We start from the raw sequence: 24371 nt of genomic DNA on the forward strand, positions 1-24371 counted from the left end.
GTGTGGTTTTGGTTCATGGCTGTCATAAGCGGACCGGAAGCTGTGCTGCTCTGGCTCCAAACCTACATGGTCCTGTGTGAAAAAGTGATTTCCCCCTAAACCTAATAACTGGTTGGGCCACCCTTAGCAGCAACAACTGCAATCAAGCGTTTGTGATAACTTGCAATGAGTCTCTTACAGCGCTGTGGAGGAATTTTGGCCCACTCATCTTTGCAGAATTGTTGTAATTCAGCCACATTGGAGGGTTTTCCAGCATGAAGCGCCTTTTTAAGGTCATGCCACAGCATCTCAATAGGATTCAGGTCAGGACTTTGACTAGGCCACTCCAAAGCCTTCATTTTGTTTTTCTATTTCTACTACTATTTACGCTTCTGGGCCTACATTTATTCTTATTTTTTAATGATTTTCACTCAGCTTACTGTTGGGTTTCACTCGAGTTTGGTCACATGATATTGTTGCTGCGGTGCGTGTGCACACTTGCCTCACTCAGGACTAGAACTCTGCTTGCTTGGCCGACACCGCCTGAAAGACCCAAATTTATGTTGGATTGCTTTTTCGCCTTTTCCAATATAAAACATATAAAAATGGCCACCGCATCCTTTGATTTTCAGTATGTGGCTCTCAGTGGAAAAAGTTTGGACACTGCTGCCGTAAATACACCAAGGCTTCCCCCCCAAAAAATGGCACAACATACGCAGTGGGGAAAATAAATAAAGCTTTCCTAAACACACATGCATAATGGTGTTGTGATAGGGCATGTTTACACATTAGCTTTGCTACTATTCAAATGCAGATTGTGCTCCAGACTGGTGTTGGGATTCATTTAGTCAATCAAGGCTTCTTTAAATAAAGCTTTCTGTCTTTACATGTGTTGACCTGAGCCCCAGGCTTCCACCGTGCCCTCAGCAGGAGGCAGCCTTTACACAGTGGACCCACCATAAACTTAAAAGCCCACAAACATCCCCTCTGGGATTCCTTATAGGTCAGGGGTGTCCAAACTTTTTCCACCGAGGGCCACATGCTGAAAAATTTGCTGTTGTTTTTTTAATTTTTTAAATATTTAAACTTTCTTCTTAATCTTCATACATTTTCTTCTCATAACATTAGGACTTCATTCCTATAATATTTTCACTCTAACCCCATATTCTAACCTTTGCCCACAAAACTTCAACTTTATTTGGTTTATAATAGTATACCTTAAAAAACATAACATTTTTCTGTAACATTTCAACTCTATGCTACTAAAATTAAATTTTTCCTCAATTTTTTCTCTGAATATTTTGACTTCTCCTGAAATTTCAGCTATGTTTCTTTTCTGCTCTTTGTTAAATTCCATTTAAACGTCCACATTTCTTCTTGTAAATGATGTTCTTGCAACTGACTTTATCGCCATTAAATCTTGACTTTATTCTCATAAAATTACAGCTGTTTTTTATACCATTTTTGCTGTTTTAAATGTTGCAACTATTTCATTTTTTTCTTGTATCTAGGACTTTTTTCTCGTAACTTTATAAGTGGCCTAATTTCTCCAAATTACAATTTATTTGTTGTTTACTTTCTAATAATCAAATACTTTATGCTTCCACTTTATGCTAAAATGACATTTTTATTCATAAATTGACATTATGCTCGTAAAAAAAAAAATTCTGGTTTTATTTTTAGTTTTCTTGTTAGATTATATTATCAGAATGTGCCGCAGGCCAATTTAGAAAAACAAAACAAAAAAAAAACTTTGGAGAGACATACGTATGTATGTGGTGATAAAGCCCACATATTTCATGAGTTCATGAAAGGTCAAAAACTGAACTAATACGTGTTACCATAAAAAAAAAACTGTAACAACGCTAAACCACCTTTAACACTTTGGTGGAGTCCAAGGTAATGTTTCGTGTTTTTTAATAATAAGCTTTTCTAACAAACATGAATTTGTGGAATTGAATATGGTTATGAAAATAGCTCTTCAAAGCATTAACAATAATGCAACCAATGTCTTGCTAATTTACTTTTTTATTACAAAGCATGACCAACAACATTGTTTGGCTTTTGTAACAAACCTCTGTGAATCAGGTTTCTAATCTAATAAAAGATCCAATAAAACTCCATTCAATAAAAGACAAAACTGGGAAAAATGGGCGTGCAAAATACTTTTAGTGTAGGACTAATTGTTTGACATGGTTATAGATCAATTTGTGGTGCGATTAGTATATATGTCTTTTTTTTTTTTTAAACAAACTCTCCACCGCAATAATCCCTGGTATAAACAATAAGCGGTTACAGTGGCACTTCCCGTGCGAGCTCCCCGCACCATGACACAACAGTTGGGCACAGTGAGGGGGAACTCCAGCTGTAGCGACAAAGCCTAATATCCAACATGAAACTAACTTCACCAAGGTACACCGCGGACATGTATGCATGGCAGTGTTGCAGTTTTTTCTTCTTGCGGGTGGCGGGAGTCGAGTGGCAAACACGTTTGAGGGGCATTACCGCACCTACCATGTTGGAGTGTGACCCAGAGTGACGAACATTATACGGCAACCGTAATCGGCCCAATCTCGTGGTGGAATTTTATCCAAGCTTCAAAATCCAGCGGATCGGCAGTCGAACCCGATCCTGAATATCGGATCGGGACATCCCAAGTTCCATTTTTTTCAGTATAACCTCATGTGTGTGACTGTACAGTTATTTTTTCATTTTTACATCGTGTACTAACAACCACTCAAAAATCTGAATAGGGAAAATGTAGCTTTTTTTGTGTGTGTAAAAATGTCTAACCCTTCTTGTAACTTAGAATGCAAAAATATATATATAAAAATGTATGCATAAATTTAGCAAACAAAGATAAACGTAGTAAAACACTTATTTACCTCCAAAGCCAGGCGAGGTCTCCACTATTTACGAAACTATGTACACAACAAATCATTCCAAAACAATGTTTTCCCTTACCTCAAAAAGCAGAATACAACATCCTAAATCATCCAAAGGAAAAAGTCAGGCCTGCGTTGGCCCTTTAAAGCCTCGATGTGCGTCTTTGCGTCATTTGGACACTTTACGGCACACCTTCGTGGTGTTGGTTCACCTTCCCCCCCCTCACCTCCTGCAACCAAACGGCTGTTCATGCTTTGATTGATCAATGACAAGCTTTTCTCCACCATCGAGAAGGTGGTATCATGTTTCATTGCTCGTTTACTTTCGCTTGGAAAGAGGGTTCCTACCTGCGCCAAACGCGCTTCTAAATAAGAAATGACATTTATGGTGTTTATGTCGACAATCCGCTTTAATGCCTTTGTAGTGAAGACATACAACAAAATGTATTTATTGGTACAGCAGCGTATAACTTAAAGCACTGCTCAGTAACTCTTCTTCTTTCCCGGGCTGGCTTTAACTAGCAGGCATAGCCACTGCCCCCCATAGCCCAACCCTAGAATCACAGCTCAGAACTATCCATAATACTTCCGTCGCCACAATAAGGAAACAAAAGAGCCAAAATTAAAATATGCACAAATGGAGGAAAACAATGTTAGGTGAAAAACAGTCTTTTATTATGACCAACGTCTCTGTCCAAACCCACAAGTAAATGTGCACGCAATAGCTTAGTAGATTTGGTTTACATTTCGGCTTGGTGCCAATCCAAAAGGTCAAGATAAGCAGTTTCCACTATATTTTATTAATCTTTTTTTTTGCAAAAGGGTCTGTAGTTTTTCATTACTTTAAATGTATGTCATTTTTATGGCAAGTTTGAGTCCCAGAGTAGAGAAACGAATGGAATTTCTTCAATACTCAAATGATACTTCCGCACGCTGCATGTAAAAGTAAGGCGATGGCTGCTTTAAATGTGAAAAACGTCACAGTCAAATAAATTTGTTGAAGCAAACTACACCAATTACTTCCATCGACTGTAAAACGTTAGGTATTGTTACTGCACACTTTAGCTAGAAAGAACAGTCCTACGTGAAAACAAACATTACAGGATTATGCTGGGGTTATTTTTTTAATTATTAGCACTTATATTCATATATGGTAAACCCTCAGTCCCCGCAAAACATTTTCCAAAATGCAGTACTTCTCTGCACCCTTCTCCAGTTCTCCTTTTTTTTTTTGTTTCTCAGAATGCAGAGTTCCTCCCCTGCTCTTGACACACTTGAGCACTGAAAGGACTGTGCGACTGGCCGTGCCCTCACTGGTGAGATTTACATGTTTCTTACATCTTACAAAAACTAGACCTTATAATTATATGGGACGTTGCATGAAGCTTGGCGATGTTATATACAAAGAGGAGGTCAGATGATGGCGAGTGGCACGACAGTAACATGATGAAGGTCTTCTTGTGACATGGTCTGTGGCGTCCCAAAATACATGGTGTGGGCGAGCCTGTTTGGAAGGGGTCATGTCCGACGTCCGCTACTACTAAATGTGGGCCCGACAAAATTTGGGTCCATAGTTTAACAGACAAGTAACAAGAAAAACTGGTAATATCCAAATCAACCCATATTTACATTTGCACACTTCTTACTGATTGATTTTATAATACATGGACGTGTAAGTGCTCTTTATGTATATTGTTTATTATTTTTACAAGGTTCCCTGATGGCCAGCACAGAGAGAAAGACAAGGAAAACAAAAAGGTAGACAGGATAATTGACCTATTTCACACATATACAGTAGAAGCCAACAGCTGAAGAAGAGGGGGCGCTGTCCCCAGGGAGGCGCACCCAACCTGATAGGAACAAGGAGAGGAAGGGAGAGCAGAGGAATAGAAGGAAGCAGTGTGTCCATCCCACCAGTCTCCGTTGGAGTGTCTCCAGAGGCTCATCAAGAGTTTTTAAAAGTCTTTGTCCCCTTCCTCCCTTCCCTCTTCCCTGGATGTGTCTCACTGGCCCACGACACTCCACACTGACAGACTGCTGGTTTTAGTCACTGAGTGGGAAAATAACAGGCAGATAGCATAGACTGAATAGACACTCAGTTTACATGTTTTTCATCTAGTGACTGGTTTATTCATCTAGCCCAGGGGTCGGGAACCTTTTTTGTTAAGAGAGCCAAGAAAGCCACATATTTTAAAATGTATTTCCGTGACAGCCATATACAACTAACAACAACTGACAATACAACTAAATGTGTGCATTATTAAGCATGACCAACAATTTTAAGAGTATAATAAGTCTCTGAATTTATTCTTTTTAATAACGTTGTTATATTGAAGCTAACCAATAATAAATACTGTAAAATACTTCTTACAATTAATGTGACTTCTGTGCTTGTGGTAGAAAATGGATGGATGGATTAAAGTGCATAAAGAAGTTTTATATTTTCAATGTTATTTTTAACACTGTGATTTCTGTCAAATGAAATTACAACAACAAATTTTTGTGTTAAAGCCAGAGAGCCGGATGCAACCACCAGAAGAGCCACATCTGGCTCCCGAGCCATAGGTTCCCTACCCCTGATCTAGCCTGTAACCCTTTGCAACCCAAAGCAGCCACACAAACAAGTCAACCACGTGGTCCTGCTTAGTGATGGGAGTGTCGATTCCCTTTTATCAATATATCATTACCCCCAAAGTTTGTGTGTGTATGTGTCACTTCCACATGTTTTGGGGTAACTTACTACAATCGATTCATTGTTGCCCTTTAGTCTGGAAAGCACAAAATCAAGTGCACGGTGTGTTAATGTTTCATTCGCTGTCCTCTACGTGTGTGTCCCCTTAAACCATGCACTATTCGATAGCATCAGAAAGAATTGTAAAACAACCGCAACAGGTGCAGGATACCCCGCTCACCTACTGCATAGCAAATCTGATCTGGTACAATAAAGTGCAGTACCACCTAAGTCGTGACACTCTAGAAAGAAAGTGTACTACGACAAACTAGGAAAACTTGGAAATATGTGAAAAATACCATCCGGCAAGGATAGAATTTCGTTTGTATTGCCAGTAGGACTGCAAAGAAACACCCCATGGATTTTCCATCTAATGATGATGGAAGTGTGGAGTCGGAGCTACAGGGGAAACCGGTACATCGTGGGTCAGATCTGGATCACTGGACAATTGCTACAACATTATATGTTGTTAATGTTATAATTCTGGAAATACATCCAGATTTACACGATGGGTTCCGTGGCTTTGGCAAAGGCCTCTGGACCGCCTTCTAATTGCTGTTGTGTCTTGTCTCTGTTTGGAACCCTGGGAGCGACCGTGTAACGACTGGAACTTGGCAGCGGAACCCTCTTGAAGTGGATTTGAGAAGTACTTTTTGAACTGCAAATATTTTGGATCAAGTTTGACTTCTAAAAGTCACTAGCAAACTCAGCCTGCCTACACAATGGACTCCGAGTATGACCGGTCGAATTGGAACACCTATCTATTTAATGGTCTTGGCTCCTTTAAGAACCACATCACTTAACTTCAGTTAAACGTGGAAAGTTGGTGGACTGGTAAGTTTCATACTCGGATCAATTTAAGGAAATTACATGGCGAACGATCCAACTTTGTTATAAAATGCTATTCATTTGGAAAGTAAAACACAAAAGTGCTAATTTGTTCAGGTTATGTACAGTAGTCCCTCGTTTAGCGCGGTTAATTGGTTCCAGACCCGACCATAATAAGTGAATTTCCATAAAGTAGGATTCCTTATTTATAAATAAAATATTTTCATAGAGCATAGAAAACCTGTTTTATGTTTTTTTTTAATCTTTACATTATTAGAGCCCTCTAGACATGAAATAACACCGCTACAGTCACCTTTACACTCCTATTACCCAATATAGTAGATATAATGCGAAAATAAGACATTTATGACATAAATAAGACTTGTGCTCGTGTGTGTTGCAACAAATGTCTTCCGGGCATGTGGACGGGAAGTGACGTTGGGGGTTCAGAGTTGAGTTTTAGCTGGATTACAGCCACAACAGCAGCCCGTGTCATTATTATTTTTATTATTATTATTATGATTATTATGTTATAATTGTGCCTGTTGTGAGATAATTCAAGCCTGCAATAAAAGCCTGTTCTGGCGATCAAGTCTGGTGCACGTGTTACTAGTGACACCTAGTGACCAGTGTAGAATACTACATTTTATCAATATCTTTTCATGCCTTATACTGTATTTGTATTTTTGTTTATTTAGCCATTTTTATTATTGAAAATGCTTAATTTAGGCCAAAAAATAAAATAAAAAAATGTGCTAAAATATGCACTTTTATTAAAAACTAATAATAGGTCGTTTAGAAATGCGTTAGAGTGAGGGCACAAAAAGTGTCTGTAACATGTCCCGATCTAAAGAATATGTTATTGTTGAGGAAGAATGATAACACCAACCTTATGTTAGCTTCTTGGCTTTGTTGTAAAGCGAGTCCACCACCTTGCTCATATTCTGAATGGTCTCCAGGGCTGCCTCATATGTCTTGTCGACCATAGGTTCATCAAAGACGATGAGCACCCCTTCGCCTTGGTCTAAAATACCTGTCATAGAAGGAAGGACAGTACTGTAAATAATATGAAAAAACACCGTCGGGTTGCTAAAGCAGGCCTAGAGGTGGGGTTTTCCAAGTCTGAGTCGAGCTTCCACTAGAGGGCGCCGCAGTCCTTCAGGGGAGGCGAGAAAGGGGTGGCATTGGGGAATGGAAAGACAGAAAACGGCACTTAAAATTGTAGTAACACCTAAATGCCACTAGATGGCGGTAAAGAGTATAGATGACTCCAAGACACGACTATAAAGACCTCTGAGCTACTTTACATTATAACATTAGAGGTCAAATATCATTTCAAATTCCACCAAAAGAAGAGATCATTCATAAGAGATGTCAAATGTAAATATATACAGGTTTATGACATCTCTATTGAATGTCACATATAAATAAATAAATAATAAATACATTTTTAAAAAAAAGAATATAGACATGTTTAAACTATTCAAATATTTGGGCTAAATGTATTGAATGGAAAATCTGATTATATTTCAAACTTTTTTTAAATATGAATTCTTTTTCCCGATTGCATGAAAAACATTTTTTGCAACTTAAAAACTCAAATAATACTTATGGCACTTTGTGCATAGGCTTCTGTTTGAGGGTTTTATTTGAGGGGGATTGGTGGGTGGGAGGTTGGCAATGGCCGATTTTGGTAGCTGTTTGGTTCCTTGGAGACCTCCACTGAGGATTTATTTGTCAGTTACATAGTACAGTATACAGGTACATCTCCATAAATTTGAAACTCTCTGAAAACTGAATTTCTTTTCGTAATTCTAAAAGCAAAACTTTTATATTCTATAGCTCCTCTACACACTGAAATATTTCATTAAAGGACTTCATAATGCCATTGGTAATGGTTTAATTTATCTTCAACATGCACACAATTTCCACTGGAGCCCATCACGTAACACAATTCACAGTTCCGCATGTCCCAAAAGGGACTAGGAAGAAGCAAAGCTTATTTAATCCGACCCCTCATCCGTTTCACATCAGTTGCAATGCATTTGTTAACCTCCTGTATTCCAAATGTACTTCTTGCCTATTGTAAGTACCTAGGAAAGTGATACGGCAATATAACCATAGACTGTTTGATAATGAGTGAGCACAGTGTACTCACTCGACATGGAGAGTTCGTAGTCAGTAAGAGTGGTTAGACATAGAAGTGTATGCACACCGTGGTTCAGGTGTCTTCTTTCTTGTACTTTACAAACATCAACCGCTTGTACTGTTTCTTGAAATTGCTCATTTTAGTGCATTGTTTGAGTTCCTTACTCAGTCCGTTCCACAACTTGATTCCACATACAGAAATGCTAGGTATTTAGTGTTGAAAAGAATTGTTTGACGTGTTTGGGTAACAAGTTAGTGTTTGCTTCATGCATCATTTTAGCTGTTTGAAATTTTACCACAGCAAATTTTAATTTTAGGAATAAAGTGTTTGTATGTTCTCTGTGAGCTGTGTAATAATTATAGCTTAGAGCTAATAAAAACCCCAAATTCTGTAGTTCACAAAATTTGAAAAATTGTCAAAAAGTTCAATATTGGAAACTACTGGTTCACGCTCTAATCAGAAAGTAAACTGCAAAAGCGTCCCAAGCCTTTCTTTGCCTCTAAATCTGAATTGAACTCCTGAAATCCAATAATATATGCACAATATTGTAATTTATTGAGATGCACCTGTATCTTTCATTAATGATCTTGCACTGAGTCAGAGTTGTAATCACGTCCCCTGATTGTCTAAAGTTACTCTTTTAAATGTGGTGATTACAGTTCCAAGGATTGAACTTTTACAATACAGTCAAACCTGTCTATAGCGGCCACTTTTCTGCGGGGGACTTTTCAGTGGCCGCTATAGGCAGGTGGCCGTTATAGACAGGTTGGTGGCCATTTTGAATTTGTGCGCGCACATATTAACATGTCTGTCATTACAAGATTGTTGTGTTTGCAGGTATATATAATTATACTGTTACATGTTGACCAGTAGAGGGCACTGTGGGACTGCGGATAAAAGTTGTAAAAAACAACTAGGCTTATTAATCTACACCACCCACAGAACAAAGCTGTGCTATATACTGTATCATTATAGCTTTAGTTCATCAGGAAGTGACACGTAAATTTTCTGCAGGGGACTTTTCAGTGGCCGCTATAGGCAGGTGGCTGTCATATACAGGTGGCCGCTAAGACAGTTTTGACTGTACTTTTACAAACACAAAATTCTGAAACCTTGGAAAAAGTATTACATAATTTAGAAAATGAAAACAAAAGAAAAAGTCCTCCATTATGTCCTCATATTCAAAAGAGAAGCTGCCGTCTCAGTAACATACCATGAAACTTTTTGTCCAGTATCATCTGCGATAATTTCCTCTCGACATCTCCCTAGAAGAAAGACGCTGTCAGACTCTGCCCATTTTGCTGCACACACTATAGGAAATTCTGCATATTATTGATGATCAAGCACATTACACACGTTCAGGACAACTACTGTACCTTGGGAAGTTTAATGAGGGAGGAAATGTGTGCTATCTGGTGGAGAAAAGACAGAATACATATTCATTTCTGCTCATTAGATTTACTGAGAGTCTAAACTTGCATAATGAATATCAAAAATAAATCATAAGAATACATTTATTTAAATGTTTTGAAAACGTAAACAAAATAAAACTGAAAATGTCGTGAAATGCTTACCTGGACCCTAGAGAAAGGTTCAATGACCCTGATGAGGTTCTGCTCCAGCAGGTTGTCATAGAGTTTGGTCAGATGGGTTCGGATGATGGGATCATCCCTCAGTTCTGCTTTGTACTCCGTCAGTGCCTAACAGAGTACGGAATTAGAATATTACACCCATTATTTTCTCCACTGGCATACAGTATATGTAATACAAACCTTTTCAAAGTCTGCAAGTGACCGATTCTTGCTAGCCTGCGCCACACATTTCAGAGAATCTGTCTGTAATAAAAGAGAGGAAGAATAAATATGGATGAACATAAAAGGAACAGTTAAGACATTTTCCAGCTATTTTTTCATAATGGAGGTGTACAGTCAGCCATTGGCGCTCTCTGGCACTGGTCCTACACCAGATAAAAGGAAGGGCTGTGTCAGAAAGAGCATCTGATAATGATAATAACAAATAATAAAATGTATTAAAAAATAACACATCATGCCATTGACTTGTTGTGGTGACCCCTAATGGAATAAGCCTAAAGACAACTACAAGATTTTCTAAAAAAATAAAGAAAAGTGATCCTTTGGGCGGGGACCCTCTGAGAATTTACAAATTCTAGCAGCAGTAAAGCTACAACAGCATACACAACAAGAAAAAAAAAAAAATCAGGGAGGCGTACAACTGCATCAAACCAAAAGTACAATAATAAACACTGCAACATGCCTCTATGACACAGTACTCCAAAATTGTGGATTATCTTTCCAAAGGGTAAATTATTTATACAGCTCTTGTACATTCTTGGATCTGGATTGTACAAATATACTCAGTTCCGTGGCTTCTGCATCTATATGCACGGTACGGCTATGAAAGTGGCAATCTGGATTGGCTACACCAGCCTTGCAGAGCCACAAATTGACAACAATTTAGCTTAGACTCAACATAAAAATCTAAATAATGTTTCTTCACAGAAAAAAAACTAAGTGATACCTGTCTGCCAGCATACCGCAGAACAAGCTTGCCACTGATGAGGGCCTGTACATCCTCTGGTCTGAAATCAAAACGTCAGAATCAGAATCACGTGACTATTTAGGGTAGCAATTGCGTGTAACTACTTTCAGCAACTTCCCCCCTTAAGTGAAGACAATATTGTTGATTGCTAGATTACACGATGCAAAGCTGCATGCCGATGTGTCCAACCGAGCACTGTACCACTTACGCATTGAGCATGATTTTGCAGAGCAGCATGTATTTGAGTCCTGTGATGGCTCGGGGACTGTCAATGGAGTCATAGCCCTCAAAGGTCTCATAAAAGTAGGAGTAAGCCGTCTTCCAGTCTTTCTCCTCTGCTGCGTGAATGATCCCTTGAAGCACACACAGTACTGTCAGGTTAACAGCAATGGAGGACAATGGGAAGCATCTTGCAGTGTTTCCCACACATTCATTTATGTGTGGTGGCCACCATTAAATTTGTGCTTCCACAAAAGGATTTGGCACTACCCATTCTTTTTTCTTTTTCTTTAGATCTGCTAATAGGACTGTCTGTGTAGCGTAATGTAAGTGCTAACAACAAACACGTAACTTAAGGTTTACAAACTGCCCACAAGGCATGCTGGGTAGTCCAGTGACAACTCTACCCACTGCTGCAATATAGTAAGACATTAGATGTTCAGTGACATGTGATCTGGTCTGATCTTCATGAGCTGTTGTTAAATAAGGTTTAAAAACATGATACAATGTCACACACAAACCAAAAGGCTACGTCTGACCTGTGCACACCCAAACACTGCGTTGTGCGTCATGGCCAATTATGTAAATTAGACTGTTGTCATCTCTCACCTGCAACCCACTGCCACAAATAAATTGTAGATCTGTGGGAATTTGTAAATTTATAACAATCTACCCCTTAGATTCAGAACACCGCCTTCGTCAATAGTTTCCTCCTGACGGTTAAATATGTTCTAAGTGATACACACCTTAAGTGCCTGTGCATGGTATGCTGCTCAATAGTGATTCATTTTGGTTTCTTCTGCTTTTTACCTGACTGCATATCTAAAGCTGCTTGTAGTTTTGGTGGGCAGTAGATGGCGTTGGCGGTTGTCCTGGCTGATGTGAGTGCTGCTCGGGCCTTGGGCAGGTTACTGAGGGCGTGATATGTTTTACTCTCCAACAGTTGAACCTCCACCAGTAGGGCTTTGTCATCCATCTTCTTCAGCTCCTGCAGCAACTGGGAGCCTGGAGGTGGAAGATACGTGTTGTTGTTGTTGTTGTTGTTGTTACACAGCTTTCCAAACATAATCATGATAAGTGCCACAGTTACGGCAGAATGTGTAGTAAGAAGCTTGCAAACAAACGGTGGAGACAGTACATTGTAGTCAAACTCAAAATGAGAAACAATAGAAAACACTCACCAAGTTGTAGGGCCTCCTGGTAACACTTTGTGTCGAAATATAGTGAAACAAGACGAGCCTATAAAGTAAACAGGATAACAGTCTCACAGTGGAAGTGTATATTGTTTCTGAATCCTGTGCACGAATAAGTCAATAACGCTGCTATATCAATGTTTTCAGATTTAGACTGCAGAGATGAGTGAAATGTTTGGTGCACTTTCAATCGCTTCAGGCAATGATGACCAGAACATAAAAATTACAATATTATTTGATTAAAGTCATCCATCTTCTTCTGCTTATTGGAGGTTGGGTCGCGGGGGCAGCAGCCTAAGCAGAGAAGCCCAGACTTCCCTCTCCCCGGCTACTTCGTCCAGCTCCTCCTGGCGGATCCTGAGGCGTTCCCAGGCCAGCTAAGAGACATAGTCTCTCCATCATGTCCTGGGTCTTCCCCGAGGCTTCCTACCAGTTGGATGTGCCCTGAGCACCTCCCCAGGGAGGCATCCTGACCAGATGCCCGACCCACCTCATCTGGCTCCTCTCAGTTCACTTGAGCATTCAGGCAGATCTCCGCTCCAGGTGGCAATAATATTCTCTACATAAAACTGGCACGGCTCTGAAGTTCAGAACAGTCAAACATTCAAAAACATTGATTGACTATTAATTTTCTCTGCAGCTAATCCCCAATTCCTATCTTTTCTGTCGAGTATGTCTCACCTCTAAAGCCTGTCTGAGGAAGGTCCTCTTCTCAGCCTTGGCCCATTCTATGCACTCAAGGCAGAGCTCTACTTCCTGTCCTGTGGCAGCATCCATATCGAGGAACAGGTCAAGCAGGGAGCGGACCAACCTGGCTGCTTTGGCCTTAGAGATGGAGTTGAGGAACGGTCGCACATACTTCAAGAGACCACCGAGCTCTGAAGGCAGAGGGAAAATAATGAATTGTAATTAGCATAGGGGAAAAAAAGGGGAGCGGGAACAGCCTGAAGGATAACATTTAAATCAGATCTTGCTGAGTGATGATTTGATTTATGTGTAATATCCTTAAAAAGGGACATCAGTGTTTCCCATACATTTATTTGTTGCAGCCTGCCACGAATACATTTGGGCCGACACAGACATGCCATTTGGGTGGACACAGACTTTTGTAAAGATTTGACACTACCCGTCGGCCCTCGCTCACAAACACATTATAATGGTGTATCTTGTCGTTACAACTCCGCACTGAAGATGGTATCAACTCTGCTTCTCAAGACACATCATACGCACATACCACAACTGACTTGGTTGCGCATTGTAACGCATTTGTCATGAATATCGGGAGATACCATACAGTGGTGCCTTGGTTAGCGTTATTAATCCATTCCGGAAGGTCTGACTCAAACCAAAACGAACTCTAACCAAGGCAAGTTTCCCCATAGAAAACAATGTAAATCCAATTAATCCGTTGCAGTCACTCAAAAATTTGAACACAAAACTGAAAATGTACATCATTTTTACATGGTTTTGCAAAGACCAAGCAGGATGAGAGACGTTTAAGCTTGGAGAGCAATCCCTTTTTTGTTTAACTGTTACTGCACTCATGTGGCACAAAAAAATCTATGCAGAGAGGTCTGTTAATGACTTGACATGCACAGTTTTACATTCAAAAAACAATGCCTCAAACATGACATATGAAATGGAGAAATTAACATTTAACATCATTTTACCTGAAGCGGACACCCACAACAACCACAAAAGGGAGGCATGGAGCAGTTTGGAGGCACGTTTGTCCGCACTTGCAAACTCGCCATGCCTCATGACGCTTTGTATGCCTGTTCTTTTTTTAAATTTTGCAATCAGCCACTGCTTGCCTAAAATTCATCAACAGACTCACTCAGACCGTGTTGCGGTCTGAGTGAGTCTGTTGATGAATTTTTTGCGATGACTTCTTTCTTGAATTCAATAGTGGTCTTCACCCTCTTTGGAATGTTGCTGTTACTCGCGACCTTTTTTGGAATCATAGCGGCTTGTTTAGAGTTCCTCGCAAATACACACACAGGAGTCACCAACACCGAGGGTCCATTGTTTGGCCACTTGATTCTGGATGCCTTACATGTACGTGCATTACAGGCTGCCGTAGTAAAGTGAACTACTCGTGTGTTTCAAGATGGCTGCGTAAACAAACCAAGCTTGTTACGCGTGTCTTACTGCACGCTAACCACGCGGGTGAACACAAACCAAGGCAAAATTTTAGCATAAATTTTGGATGTTAACCAAGGCGAACGTTAACCGAGGTGTTTTTTTATTGTTTTGTTTTTAAATCGCCCGTGAGTGTTATAAGCTGCATGTACGTACAAATTTTAAAAATGGGTTTCCTGGCCTTGTTGTAAGTGTAAGCTGATTTTAAAGATAATGTACACATCATTGTACATCTAATACAGTGTTCCCTCGCTACATCGCAGTTCACCTTTCATGGATTCGCTCTTCCGCATGAGCAATTTTGCACATTTTTTAACAGCTATGAACGGGCATTGTGTTCTGCGTCCTTGTGGTGTATTACAGTGATCTATCGGTGCTCTGTTGCATGTGTCTGTTATTGTATTTACTACCGCTACCAGCAGAGGGTGTTGTATACTCATGTGAGAGTTGAATACGTGTCCAGAAGTGCCGGTTCGTCTCAGTAGTTTCACAGCCACAACAGTCCTGATTGGCTACGGGAGAACCCGCCCATTGTGTTCTGCGTTCTGATTGATTGACAATGGTCAACAGCCAATCTCCTTCGTGCACGACTGCCTGTTTCCTGTTGTATGATCACTAGCTGCTAGCAATCATACATGCTGAATGAAGGCAGAAGTTACGTGGCTGTACGGCGCATGGAATACTGTAAATGAATCTCCGGTTCACGGACGATGTTTTAACAAGGATACAACAAGGATACAAAAACGCTACAGCCTAACGGTGCCAGGACAAGCCACGATCAGAGGAGTGAATACGCGTGTCCAATCTCGTAAGTTGATCATTAAAATTCAAATGAAATTTGAACTTTGAGAGTGTTTAAACAAGAGAGAAATGTGATAAAATGTTAATGCCTGTCCGAGAAAAGTGTATAAAGTGTATGGTGAGGGGTTTTACAGCCTTAAAACATATTATAATTGCACCTATCTGACACGAAAAACGAGGGAACACTGTATTGTCAACAGATGTGTTGACAAAGTCAGTTGTGGTGTGTGCGTATGAGGTGTGTTCAGAATCACAGTTATTATACCAACTACTGTGCGGAGTTGAGTTTGTAACGACAAGCTACACAGACTGTCCCATTATGATGTGCTTGTGAGCAAAGGTGAACAGGTAGCGCCAAAACTTATAAAAATAAAAAAATGTAGCACCAAATCTATCTGTGGCAGTCTGCCACAAGTGAATTGATATATGAGCTACAAATGTATGACGTTTATGGCTACAAAAAGCATCTGGACGAGGTTAAAGTTGCTAAGGGAACATGATAAGACAGTTTTGCTGGATATACTGTACATCTTTCTGTTGATATCAGATAGTAAGAATAAGAATATTAATATTAAGAATATTTCCAATGTTTTCGGCAATATTGGTGAAAACACAGTGACCAATTTAAATATGTCTTCTCTTATCAAGGGCTAACAAGACTGTCAGTTAAGAGAACACATACTGTTATCTTAAGTCAATTAACCTCCGGTGTCTCACTGAAATATGTCTTCTCTTATCAAGGGCAAACACGACTGTCAATTAAGAGAACAGATATCTTCCATCATGCAAGTCAATTAACCTTCGTTGCTCAATTATTTTACCCATTTGGCTTGACTGTATGAATTATGAACATTGGTAAATCAGTACACAACACAATGACCTGATCAAACAACACATTCAGATACAACTGAAGTTGTGTTTACCTGTAGCTTGTCCTGTCTTGGCCAGCAATCCACCCAGCTCCAAGATGCTTTGCTCTTTAACCCGCACAGCCTCCTCATCACTATCCTGGATGTCTCGCTTCACTACAACGCACACAAATAATTTGCCACAAATGTTGTCCTTAATTTGTTGATCATGATTATAATTACAATATAACACATTTTAGGCAAACAAAAGCAAACAATGTCAATGTCAATATCATTTTTTGCTAGACATTTAACAATATAAAGATATATTTTTATATATACATTTAAAATTTCACACTCATCCTTGCTCACATTCATATTACAATGCTCTGTCTGAACTGAATGGAGTGTAATTACAACTCTGTCCAGTAGATGGCATATATCGTTCTTTTGCGATAATGCATTTTAATGACGGAACAAATAAACAACAGGTGTTACAGGTGTAACAGGTGCCAGCCAGTGCAAACCTCACACCTTAAGAGTCAACCTGGACATTGAGTTGACGGCTTGGGCTTTTAGGGCGATGTCGAGCACTCCCGACTCTCATTCGGTGGACTGTGGTTCGAACAGGGGGTGGCCAAGACCGGTTACAAAAATATAACAATACGAAACAACGCAAAAATATAGACCAGAATTGGAAAAATCGATACAGATACTGATACAACCCTTGGTATCGACACTATCGATGTTTGGCTCGATCCGCCCACCCCCTACCGTTAACAATATTTGACACAATTGGGGAAAAGTAATAAGCGGCAACTCCGCTGACTCCCCGCTATGGTGAACTCGCCAACTGTCAGCCAAGTCCAAGTGAAATTAATGCAAGCCGGTGAAGCTAACTTCTGCTCTAGGTATCATCTTACCGGTATGATGCTAGCCGGCTAGCACGCTGGTGGTGCTGCTGACTCACTGTATAAGCATGGACAATCCAGACTGTCACTTAGCTAACTAGCCCACAACATAACCCATTCAATTGGTCTACTGGCAGGATGAACTGTGCAGCTCCGAACGGTAGACGTAAACGAATTGACTGTCTAATGTCACACACTGTCAGTTATATTTACCTATTGAATGCAAGATATCGATTGAGGCATTCCGGTCTGATCCAAGCAGTGACTGTGCTCTCTGAAACTCAGCCACTGCCGCGGCTGCCATCTTTCCTGTACCTGCCCGGCTACACTTCCCTCCAATCTGCTGCTTAGTTTTCTGCTCAGGTCATTGTCGGAGCAAAGCGGAGCAATGCTGCCCCCAACCGGCCATACCTGGTTCTTCTTTAAGACGTGATTGACGCCCGGCACCGGTACCAACTTTGGCCTTTTACCGCCACCTACCGGACTGGAGCGTGACACGGTCTGCTCTTTTAGTGTCATTTGCAGCCTGCTTTTTGAGCCCATCTTAAGAAATACGAATGGTTTGCGGGTTGATAAGCCTTTATATATATAAAAAAGGTCTTATAATTGCCTCATGTTGTACAAAAAGCATTCTTACTTTTAATATTTGAATAAAATAGACGCAAATGCGCAACATCCAACCACAGAATCGATCCAAAACCATAAAACACATGCAACGCAGCATCATCCTGTATGATCGATTCTTACCTGTCCAGCCTTATTCCCCATCAAACATGTTTTGTATGACGTACTGTATACTGTAGATGTCCTCCTGTGTCTGCTACAGTAAGTCCCAATACTGTTGCCATGTCTTTTGGATTATGGGTTTACCCTCTTCTTTGCTTAGTGGAACATTCATGTTTATTGTTTCTGATCTGACCAGAATATCAACATCCTGATTTTCTCCACAAACAGACCCGCCTTCGACAATTTGTACAGCTGGTGGATTATGGGAAGAAATAAAACAAAATAGTAAGTAGTACTAAAAATATATTTTTTTTTTAAAAATAGTTTATTTGAATGTACATAACTATAAATAAATTTAAAAATTCTGTCTTCTGGCAGTCACAGGACGATCGAGAGGTAGTCACAAACCTGAAAGCAGAGTGACATAATGTGATGGTTGATGTGTAGGTTTAAGAACACAGCATGCTACAGTGAAACCCGTTTAAGTCGAATCCCCTCAGACTGGCTGACTCACGTCGACAACACATACCCGAAACTAGCCACTGCTTGCACATTTACTTGTCCCTTTCAGCGGAGACATGAGGAGAACGGGTGATAAAGGATTTTTGAACCTACGGCAATTTCTTAACATGCTTTTCCTCCATATGTGTATAATTTTATTTTGGTTCTTCTGTTTTTATATATCTTTAACTCCTACCAAAGAGAGCTGCTGCGGTAATTTTGTTCCTGTACATTTTCATGACAACGACAAAGCTTTTGCACATGTGCAAATCTTTCTCCTTGTGGGTAACAACCTTGAAAAAAATGAATAAAATGGATGCCTTTGTTATCTGTTGTGTTAAATCCAGGTTAGTACTGCCATGTTTTTATTTTGAAGCTTACTTTTCACTGAACAGGAAGCCACTTGTTGCCGTTGTCGTTTCACGCTGCTTGGCGATAATGGTGAAGTTACTGCTACAAAACAAACTGACCTATTTTTCATAGAAATGACCCCTTTGGATCTAAAATGTGACGTCTACAAAAGCGGTCGACCACGTAAGTCGACATTGACTTAAGCACTACTTAGTAATAAGAACACTCTGGACTAAGACTTGAGTTGTTCCACATAAACAGGTTGTCGACATAAATGGGACCGACTTCATCGGGTTCCACTGTATATTGTTAAATTACGTGCAGCATGCATGTTACTGGTTCTCTGGAAGTCAATTAGGTTGCAGGGAATGGCGAGAACTGTTTACAGACGCTGCTGACTCAATTTGTCGTACTTGGCAGCTAATCAGCAGGTTGGGAGATGTATCTGCGCTTGACGCCAGTGAGAAAACAGGGTTGTAGGGACAGTCTTCCATGTGCTCCGTAACTCTGGATTCTAGAAGGCGCTGTAGGACGTCTGGCGTGATGTTCTTCCCCTGAAGCCGGAGTACAACAAAAGATTTCAGCAAAAATCTATTTTAGAAATAAGACACCCTGAATATACATGAATAAAGAAAGTGTGATAAACAATATGAACTATGAACGTCCCTCCTTTTTTACTTCCCCAGACAGGGCAGTGGGTAAGTTACGCTGTGTGTCACATACTGGTTGACTGGTGTTATGTTATTGGTGTTTGTTTGGCACTGTGGGTGAGGTATTTGTCGGGATTGCTGTGTATGAAAAGCTACTGAAACCATCAAAAGGTTGTTCTCAGATTGACTGACTGACTACGTGCAAGTCATGTTGCCAGCTTCTATGTTAAAAAAGTTTCCATTAAATACTTTGGAGACAACTGACAAGCTGGATTCAAACGCTTGGCGGGCCGGATGTGGCCTCCGGGCCGTAGTTTGCCCACTCCTGCCCTAATGTGTGCAACATGACATTTTGAGGACATATGTAACCCATTGTTTTGTATTGGTGGCTGGAGTATACAAACCTTTGTATTACTGTAAAGTCCACAGGGGCAGGAGATGAAATGAGTGTTTATGTTCAAGTAATTCCTAGCAAACACAAGCAGATTATGTCAATTTATAAAAAGTCCTGAAATCATTCAACAAACACAATTTCATCCATCGTCACACTTACGCGTGGCACAGGGGGCAAATTATATGAGTCTCTTCCATTCCTTCCACAACAGATGAAAAGTACTGCTCCTCGAATTGTTGGTTCCGTTCATACTCTTCCATAATTGATATTTCTGGAGTAAGAGGGGAAAATGTTCAGCCTTGCCATTTATGTTTGAATTCGCACTACAGCACTGTGGATGAACGTGTGCTACACTTTACCGTAAGACAGGAGCTCCTGTTGGATTGTCTCCAATACTGCCAGTTCATCATACTCCTTCATGACACTATACATCTATTGACCACAGAACAGAACAGAAGAGAAGAGTTCGTATGTCTCGAATGGAAACGAAGCATCTCCAAAGTAAGGTGGCCGAGAGGTACAATAGCGCGCGCGCGCGCGTGTGTGTGTGTGTGTGTGTGTGTGTGTGTGTGTTAAAAAACCTGTTTTGGAGGCCCTATGCGCCACGATAGAAAAAGCTTGCGTACCTCTGCAATACCATCTGGGCCCCACAGAGACGGCAACCTCTGGTCCTCTGACTGCAGAGCGGCCCACTCCTCCTCCATGATCTCTTGTACAACGATGGAAGCAGTGGAGCCGTGGCATTTCGGGCTTTCACCCATCTTGCGATACTTGTCAAGCAACCTCGACCGGCTACCCTTGAGCCTTTCTACACAGCGCTGTTAAATATAGCGACAAACATACACACGGTAAGCCACTGTTTATGTATACTGTATTTGTGAAATGGCTACAGCTATCATGCTAGCGTGCAAAAGTAACTATTTAAAATGTCCCACCTTGCGATATGTTTCTTTCCATGGCGGTGTTGTTGCTTTATAAAGCAAACGGTGCCTCTGCAAAGCATCCATTTTATAGTCCGGTGAAAAAAATAACAAAAGAAATAGCTACGATGTACCTTCACAACCACAGTTAGTCTCTTCAGTTCCGCGAAAACAAAACCAGATCCTGTTTTAACACATTGCACCGGAAGTAGTAGTTGCACTACTTGCATTATGGGTAATGGTGTTCAAAATTTGTAATACAAAAAACACGATACTTAACAATTAAGTCATAGAAAGAGTAATTTTATTTGAAAAAATATCCCAAATCCGTATTACTGCAATGTAGTTGTAATATTACGAGGAAAGGACGTGATTTCCCAGGAATTAAGCCGTAATATTACGAGAAAAATGTCGTATTTTCAACAAAAAAGGGAAGATTTTATTATTATTATTATTATTGTTATTATTATTATTATTATTATTAATATTATTATTACTATTATTATTTAACTTACACTTCAATCATTAACGACAAATTATAAACGTACTAATTATTAATAAGTTACTGACAAGTATTGTAGTTGCGTTAAGTGTATGTGGGAATTTTAACTTTCACTCTTCAAATTCCAAATTCTTTCTCGAAATATTATCATTATTTTCGATAAATTTATTAATGTTTTCTCCCCACTGTGGCCACAATGCTCTCTTGTAAATACTCGCTTGTCGCAGTCGTCAGCCTCAATGGAACGTTTTTAGATCGTACCTCGTATGCTTCGGTTGAAATATTTCAGATTTCCCTGAAATCACGAATGGAGCGTCACATTGAGTTGGGCGACCGTCACCGGATGAGCGATTTAAAGAAAGTCATCTGTCTGTCTCTTTATTAGATGGGGGCTGAGAGTTTGGAAACGGCCAAAGGAGATAGTCAGATAGCTTTAGCAGTTGTGTCAGGAAATAAGCACAGGAGCCGAGTACAGAAGTAGGAAAAACAGCACACATGACCACATATCCCTTTATCGATGTGTTGTAAGCTGAAATAGTAAATATGAGCTTCTTTATGATGCATGCAATATATGGATTGCACTAATTACTGAGTGCTTTTTTAAAAGTTGTATTTCTATTTTAGGGAGATTTCAGTTGTTGTTTTTTTCAAAGCATGTTTTTTGATCATGTAATGAAAGCCTATTTCAATTTTATGGTTATTTGCAATAAATTGCTTACTCAAATTTTTTGGGGGTCTCACTCCCATTTCTTTTTTGTCTTGAAAATGTGAATCCTTGCAGTTTTTCAACTGGTGTAAAAGTTTAGTTCGGGAGTGTACCTGCAGACGGTAAATTGGACATCTTTGCAAACATGATATTAAAATCGTCAAACAGACCTTGTGCTTTTGTGGAGGGAGTTCCTAATTTTTAAAAAGCAACATTGATTACTTTAATTTACATAAACAAGTTAAAAATCCGATCCGATCAAGATATGGAACAATGTTAAAAAAAAATATATAAACGGGTATGGGGTAATGATTTTTATAGGCCGGGGAGGGCGGATGGTGCGTTCAAATCATGGTAGGAAAAAGGATGAAAAGACCTACGGTATATCTGTCAGAACCAAGTATAATGTTATCTTTTGACCAACTGAGAGCCAAGTACAATCTGGACACTTCTTTAAATACCTTCAATGTTAAAAATTGTATTAAATCGAGCCAAAATGGTGACCTAGCCCTACCTCTCTACTCATCTTTAGAAATGCTATTAATAAAAAAACAGCCTCACTATCATAGTTAATAATTTCATTACTACTATTGTGTGACTTTCAATGCAGTATTGTCTTTGTGGTTGTTGATATTATTTTGTCCTTTCCGTCAGGGTCTTATAGTCGTCACAGACATTTGCTGATGTAGTCCTGTTTGTTTCTGTTGTTTTGTTGTTGTCACAATTGTTGTTGATGCTGTTGTCCCTGTCTCTGTCTTTTTTGTCCCCCTCTTATCCCCACGCCCCACCCTCTGTTTTCTTTTCTCTTCTTCTCTATCCCCTCTTGCTCCGGTCCGGCCGCTCCAAATTTGCATAGTAACAAGCATCCAAGTCAAATGAATTCTGTATAACAGAGAAAGTGTATCTCACACTTTTCCCTGGCAGAGTAAATCCGTTGAGCACGTGAGGGCATTTAGATCTACAATTCTATCTAAAACTAAACTGCAAACTAAATCAATAAATGTAAGACTTAAATTTATACATTATAAGTGGTTAATGTGTATGTATGTATGTACTGTATGTTTGACCTAAACAGATAGAACACAAACATACCAGACATACAGTATGTACAAAATGCATGGAAAGTAAGGGAACTCTATTCCACTTCTTATGGCAATGTGGGACAATTAAAATATTTTTTGAAGGAATTTGAACACCGTTTGTTGCATACGTCAAGAATGTGAATATAAATCCTGAAGATGAAGATGATTTGTTAAGATTTTCTTGCCTTAATTGTTGAGTTTGTTGTAGCCACTTAGCTATTACTAAAGAATTGTTGCTTGTGGTTGAGTTGAGCGGAGGGTAAACTGATTGGTGCCACCTACCTCGACTCCTGTCTGGTTGTGAATCGCATCTTCACATTTGGTGACCTGCGACGTGGGTAAAAATGTCGACTGACAACAGAGACAGCGAGACCGTGCCGGCGCCGCTACAAAGCTAACGAGCACATCAGTGCTATCTGCGCCACACCCACATGTTTTCAACATATCAAGCCCAGTTCCGACTGCGAGGAATAACTCAGGACGTGATGAAGGATTTCCACCGCCATACGGGAGCGCAAAGGCCTTTATATACAGGTACAGCAGTTTTTTATCATAGGGAAAAACCGATATCAACTGAAATTACATTTTTATAGCAATATCGGTGTGCCGATATTATCAGACATCCCTATATTAGGGATGTGCAATATACTGTATATACAGTATATAAATGTGATTTGCATCGTATGTGCACAACGGACATTCCTTTGGAAGAATACTAAGGGAAGCCTCTGGTTTTGTTTTTATTGTTTTTCTTGCATAATTTGTAAAACTTCAATAATAGAGATTATTATAGATATTATAGATATTATATACCTTAGCTGTGTCCATACGCTGAGCAGTTTGAGTGCGTAAGTGCGATAATAGTGAGAAATAGGGCGAAATGCCCCAAATGGTAAGTGTGCAGTGATGGAGCCTAACCACCCTTAAATTATCGCCATCTTGGCTACATAGCAAAAAGGAGAGGGACTAATTTGAGTGGTTGCAATTCACAAATAAAATGGAGAGAAGAAAAAGAGGAAGCAGATAAACACGTTGATCGTCATTTTTGGTAAGTGAGCAACAACATTAATGGATTTGGCAGCACTACGCTGTCAAAATGTGTGTAGTACGCAGTGTACAGTACATAGTATACAGTACATACTGATTTGTACTGATGGAAGTATTCGATTTGAGACGCAGCCCTTCTCTTACTTTAAATGTCATTGTTGTCAAGACCATCCATCCATTCATTTCCTATGCTGCTTATCTTGTAGGGTCACGGGGGTATGCCCATTCCTGCTGACTTTGAGCGAGA

The 24371-nt window shown here is 39.9% G+C and overlaps 2 protein-coding genes and 1 long non-coding RNA gene across 5 annotated transcripts in view; 1 reads left to right on the top strand and 2 right to left on the bottom strand.

The window, feature by feature from the left end:
• Window positions 1-4165, top strand: part of LOC129171399 (uncharacterized) — a 36309-nt gene extending 32144 nt beyond the window's left edge. Inside the window, exon 3 of the long non-coding RNA XR_008566785.1 lies at window positions 4107-4165. This is a non-coding gene — a long non-coding RNA (uncharacterized LOC129171399). The remainder of the gene's footprint in view (window positions 1-4106) is intronic.
• The window catches only part of LOC129171396 (26S proteasome non-ATPase regulatory subunit 11A-like), a 30355-nt gene extending 12657 nt beyond the window's left edge, over window positions 1-17698 (bottom strand). Inside the window, exons 1-13 of one of the 2 annotated variants that reach the window (XM_054760010.1) lie at window positions 17459-17696; window positions 16410-16511; window positions 13225-13421; window positions 12532-12589; window positions 12161-12355; window positions 11340-11484; window positions 11111-11171; window positions 10345-10407; window positions 10147-10272; window positions 9949-9984; window positions 9786-9837; window positions 7313-7456; window positions 4542-4914 (exon numbers count right to left, since the gene is read on the bottom strand). In XM_054760010.1, coding sequence (XP_054615985.1) covers window positions 7314-7456; window positions 9786-9837; window positions 9949-9984; window positions 10147-10272; window positions 10345-10407; window positions 11111-11171; window positions 11340-11484; window positions 12161-12355; window positions 12532-12589; window positions 13225-13421; window positions 16410-16511; window positions 17459-17549 — 1269 coding nt within the window. In that variant the 5' untranslated portion in view covers window positions 17550-17696 and the 3' untranslated portion in view covers window positions 4542-4914; window position 7313. Of the gene's footprint in view, window positions 1-4541; window positions 4915-7312; window positions 7457-9785; window positions 9838-9948; window positions 9985-10146; window positions 10273-10344; window positions 10408-11110; window positions 11172-11339; window positions 11485-12160; window positions 12356-12531; window positions 12590-13224; window positions 13422-16409; window positions 16512-17458 lie in introns of those variants that run through there. The other variant, XM_054760011.1, reaches the window with a different exon arrangement.
• A 487-nt stretch (window positions 17699-18185) lies between these two features.
• rpain (RPA interacting protein) lies at window positions 18186-21017 on the bottom strand. Of its 2 annotated transcripts, XM_054760015.1 has the most exons (7): window positions 20803-21015; window positions 20494-20685; window positions 20227-20299; window positions 20027-20138; window positions 19878-19941; window positions 19237-19377; window positions 18186-18379 (listed from the first exon to the last, which is right to left on the bottom strand). In XM_054760015.1, the coding sequence occupies exons 1-7, from the start codon at window positions 20872-20874 to the stop codon at window positions 18350-18352; spliced, it is 684 nt and encodes a 227-aa protein (XP_054615990.1). In that variant the 5' UTR covers window positions 20875-21015; the 3' UTR covers window positions 18186-18349. The 2 variants fall into 2 exon arrangements, with proteins under 2 accessions (XP_054615990.1, XP_054615989.1); XM_054760014.1 differs by having other exon boundaries at window positions 18371-19377; window positions 20803-21017.
• Between the last annotated feature and the right edge of the window lie 3354 nt (window positions 21018-24371).

Source organism: Dunckerocampus dactyliophorus, chromosome 18 (assembly GCF_027744805.1).
Source record: "Dunckerocampus dactyliophorus isolate RoL2022-P2 chromosome 18, RoL_Ddac_1.1, whole genome shotgun sequence".
NCBI classification, from domain to species: domain Eukaryota; kingdom Metazoa; phylum Chordata; class Actinopteri; order Syngnathiformes; family Syngnathidae; genus Dunckerocampus; species Dunckerocampus dactyliophorus.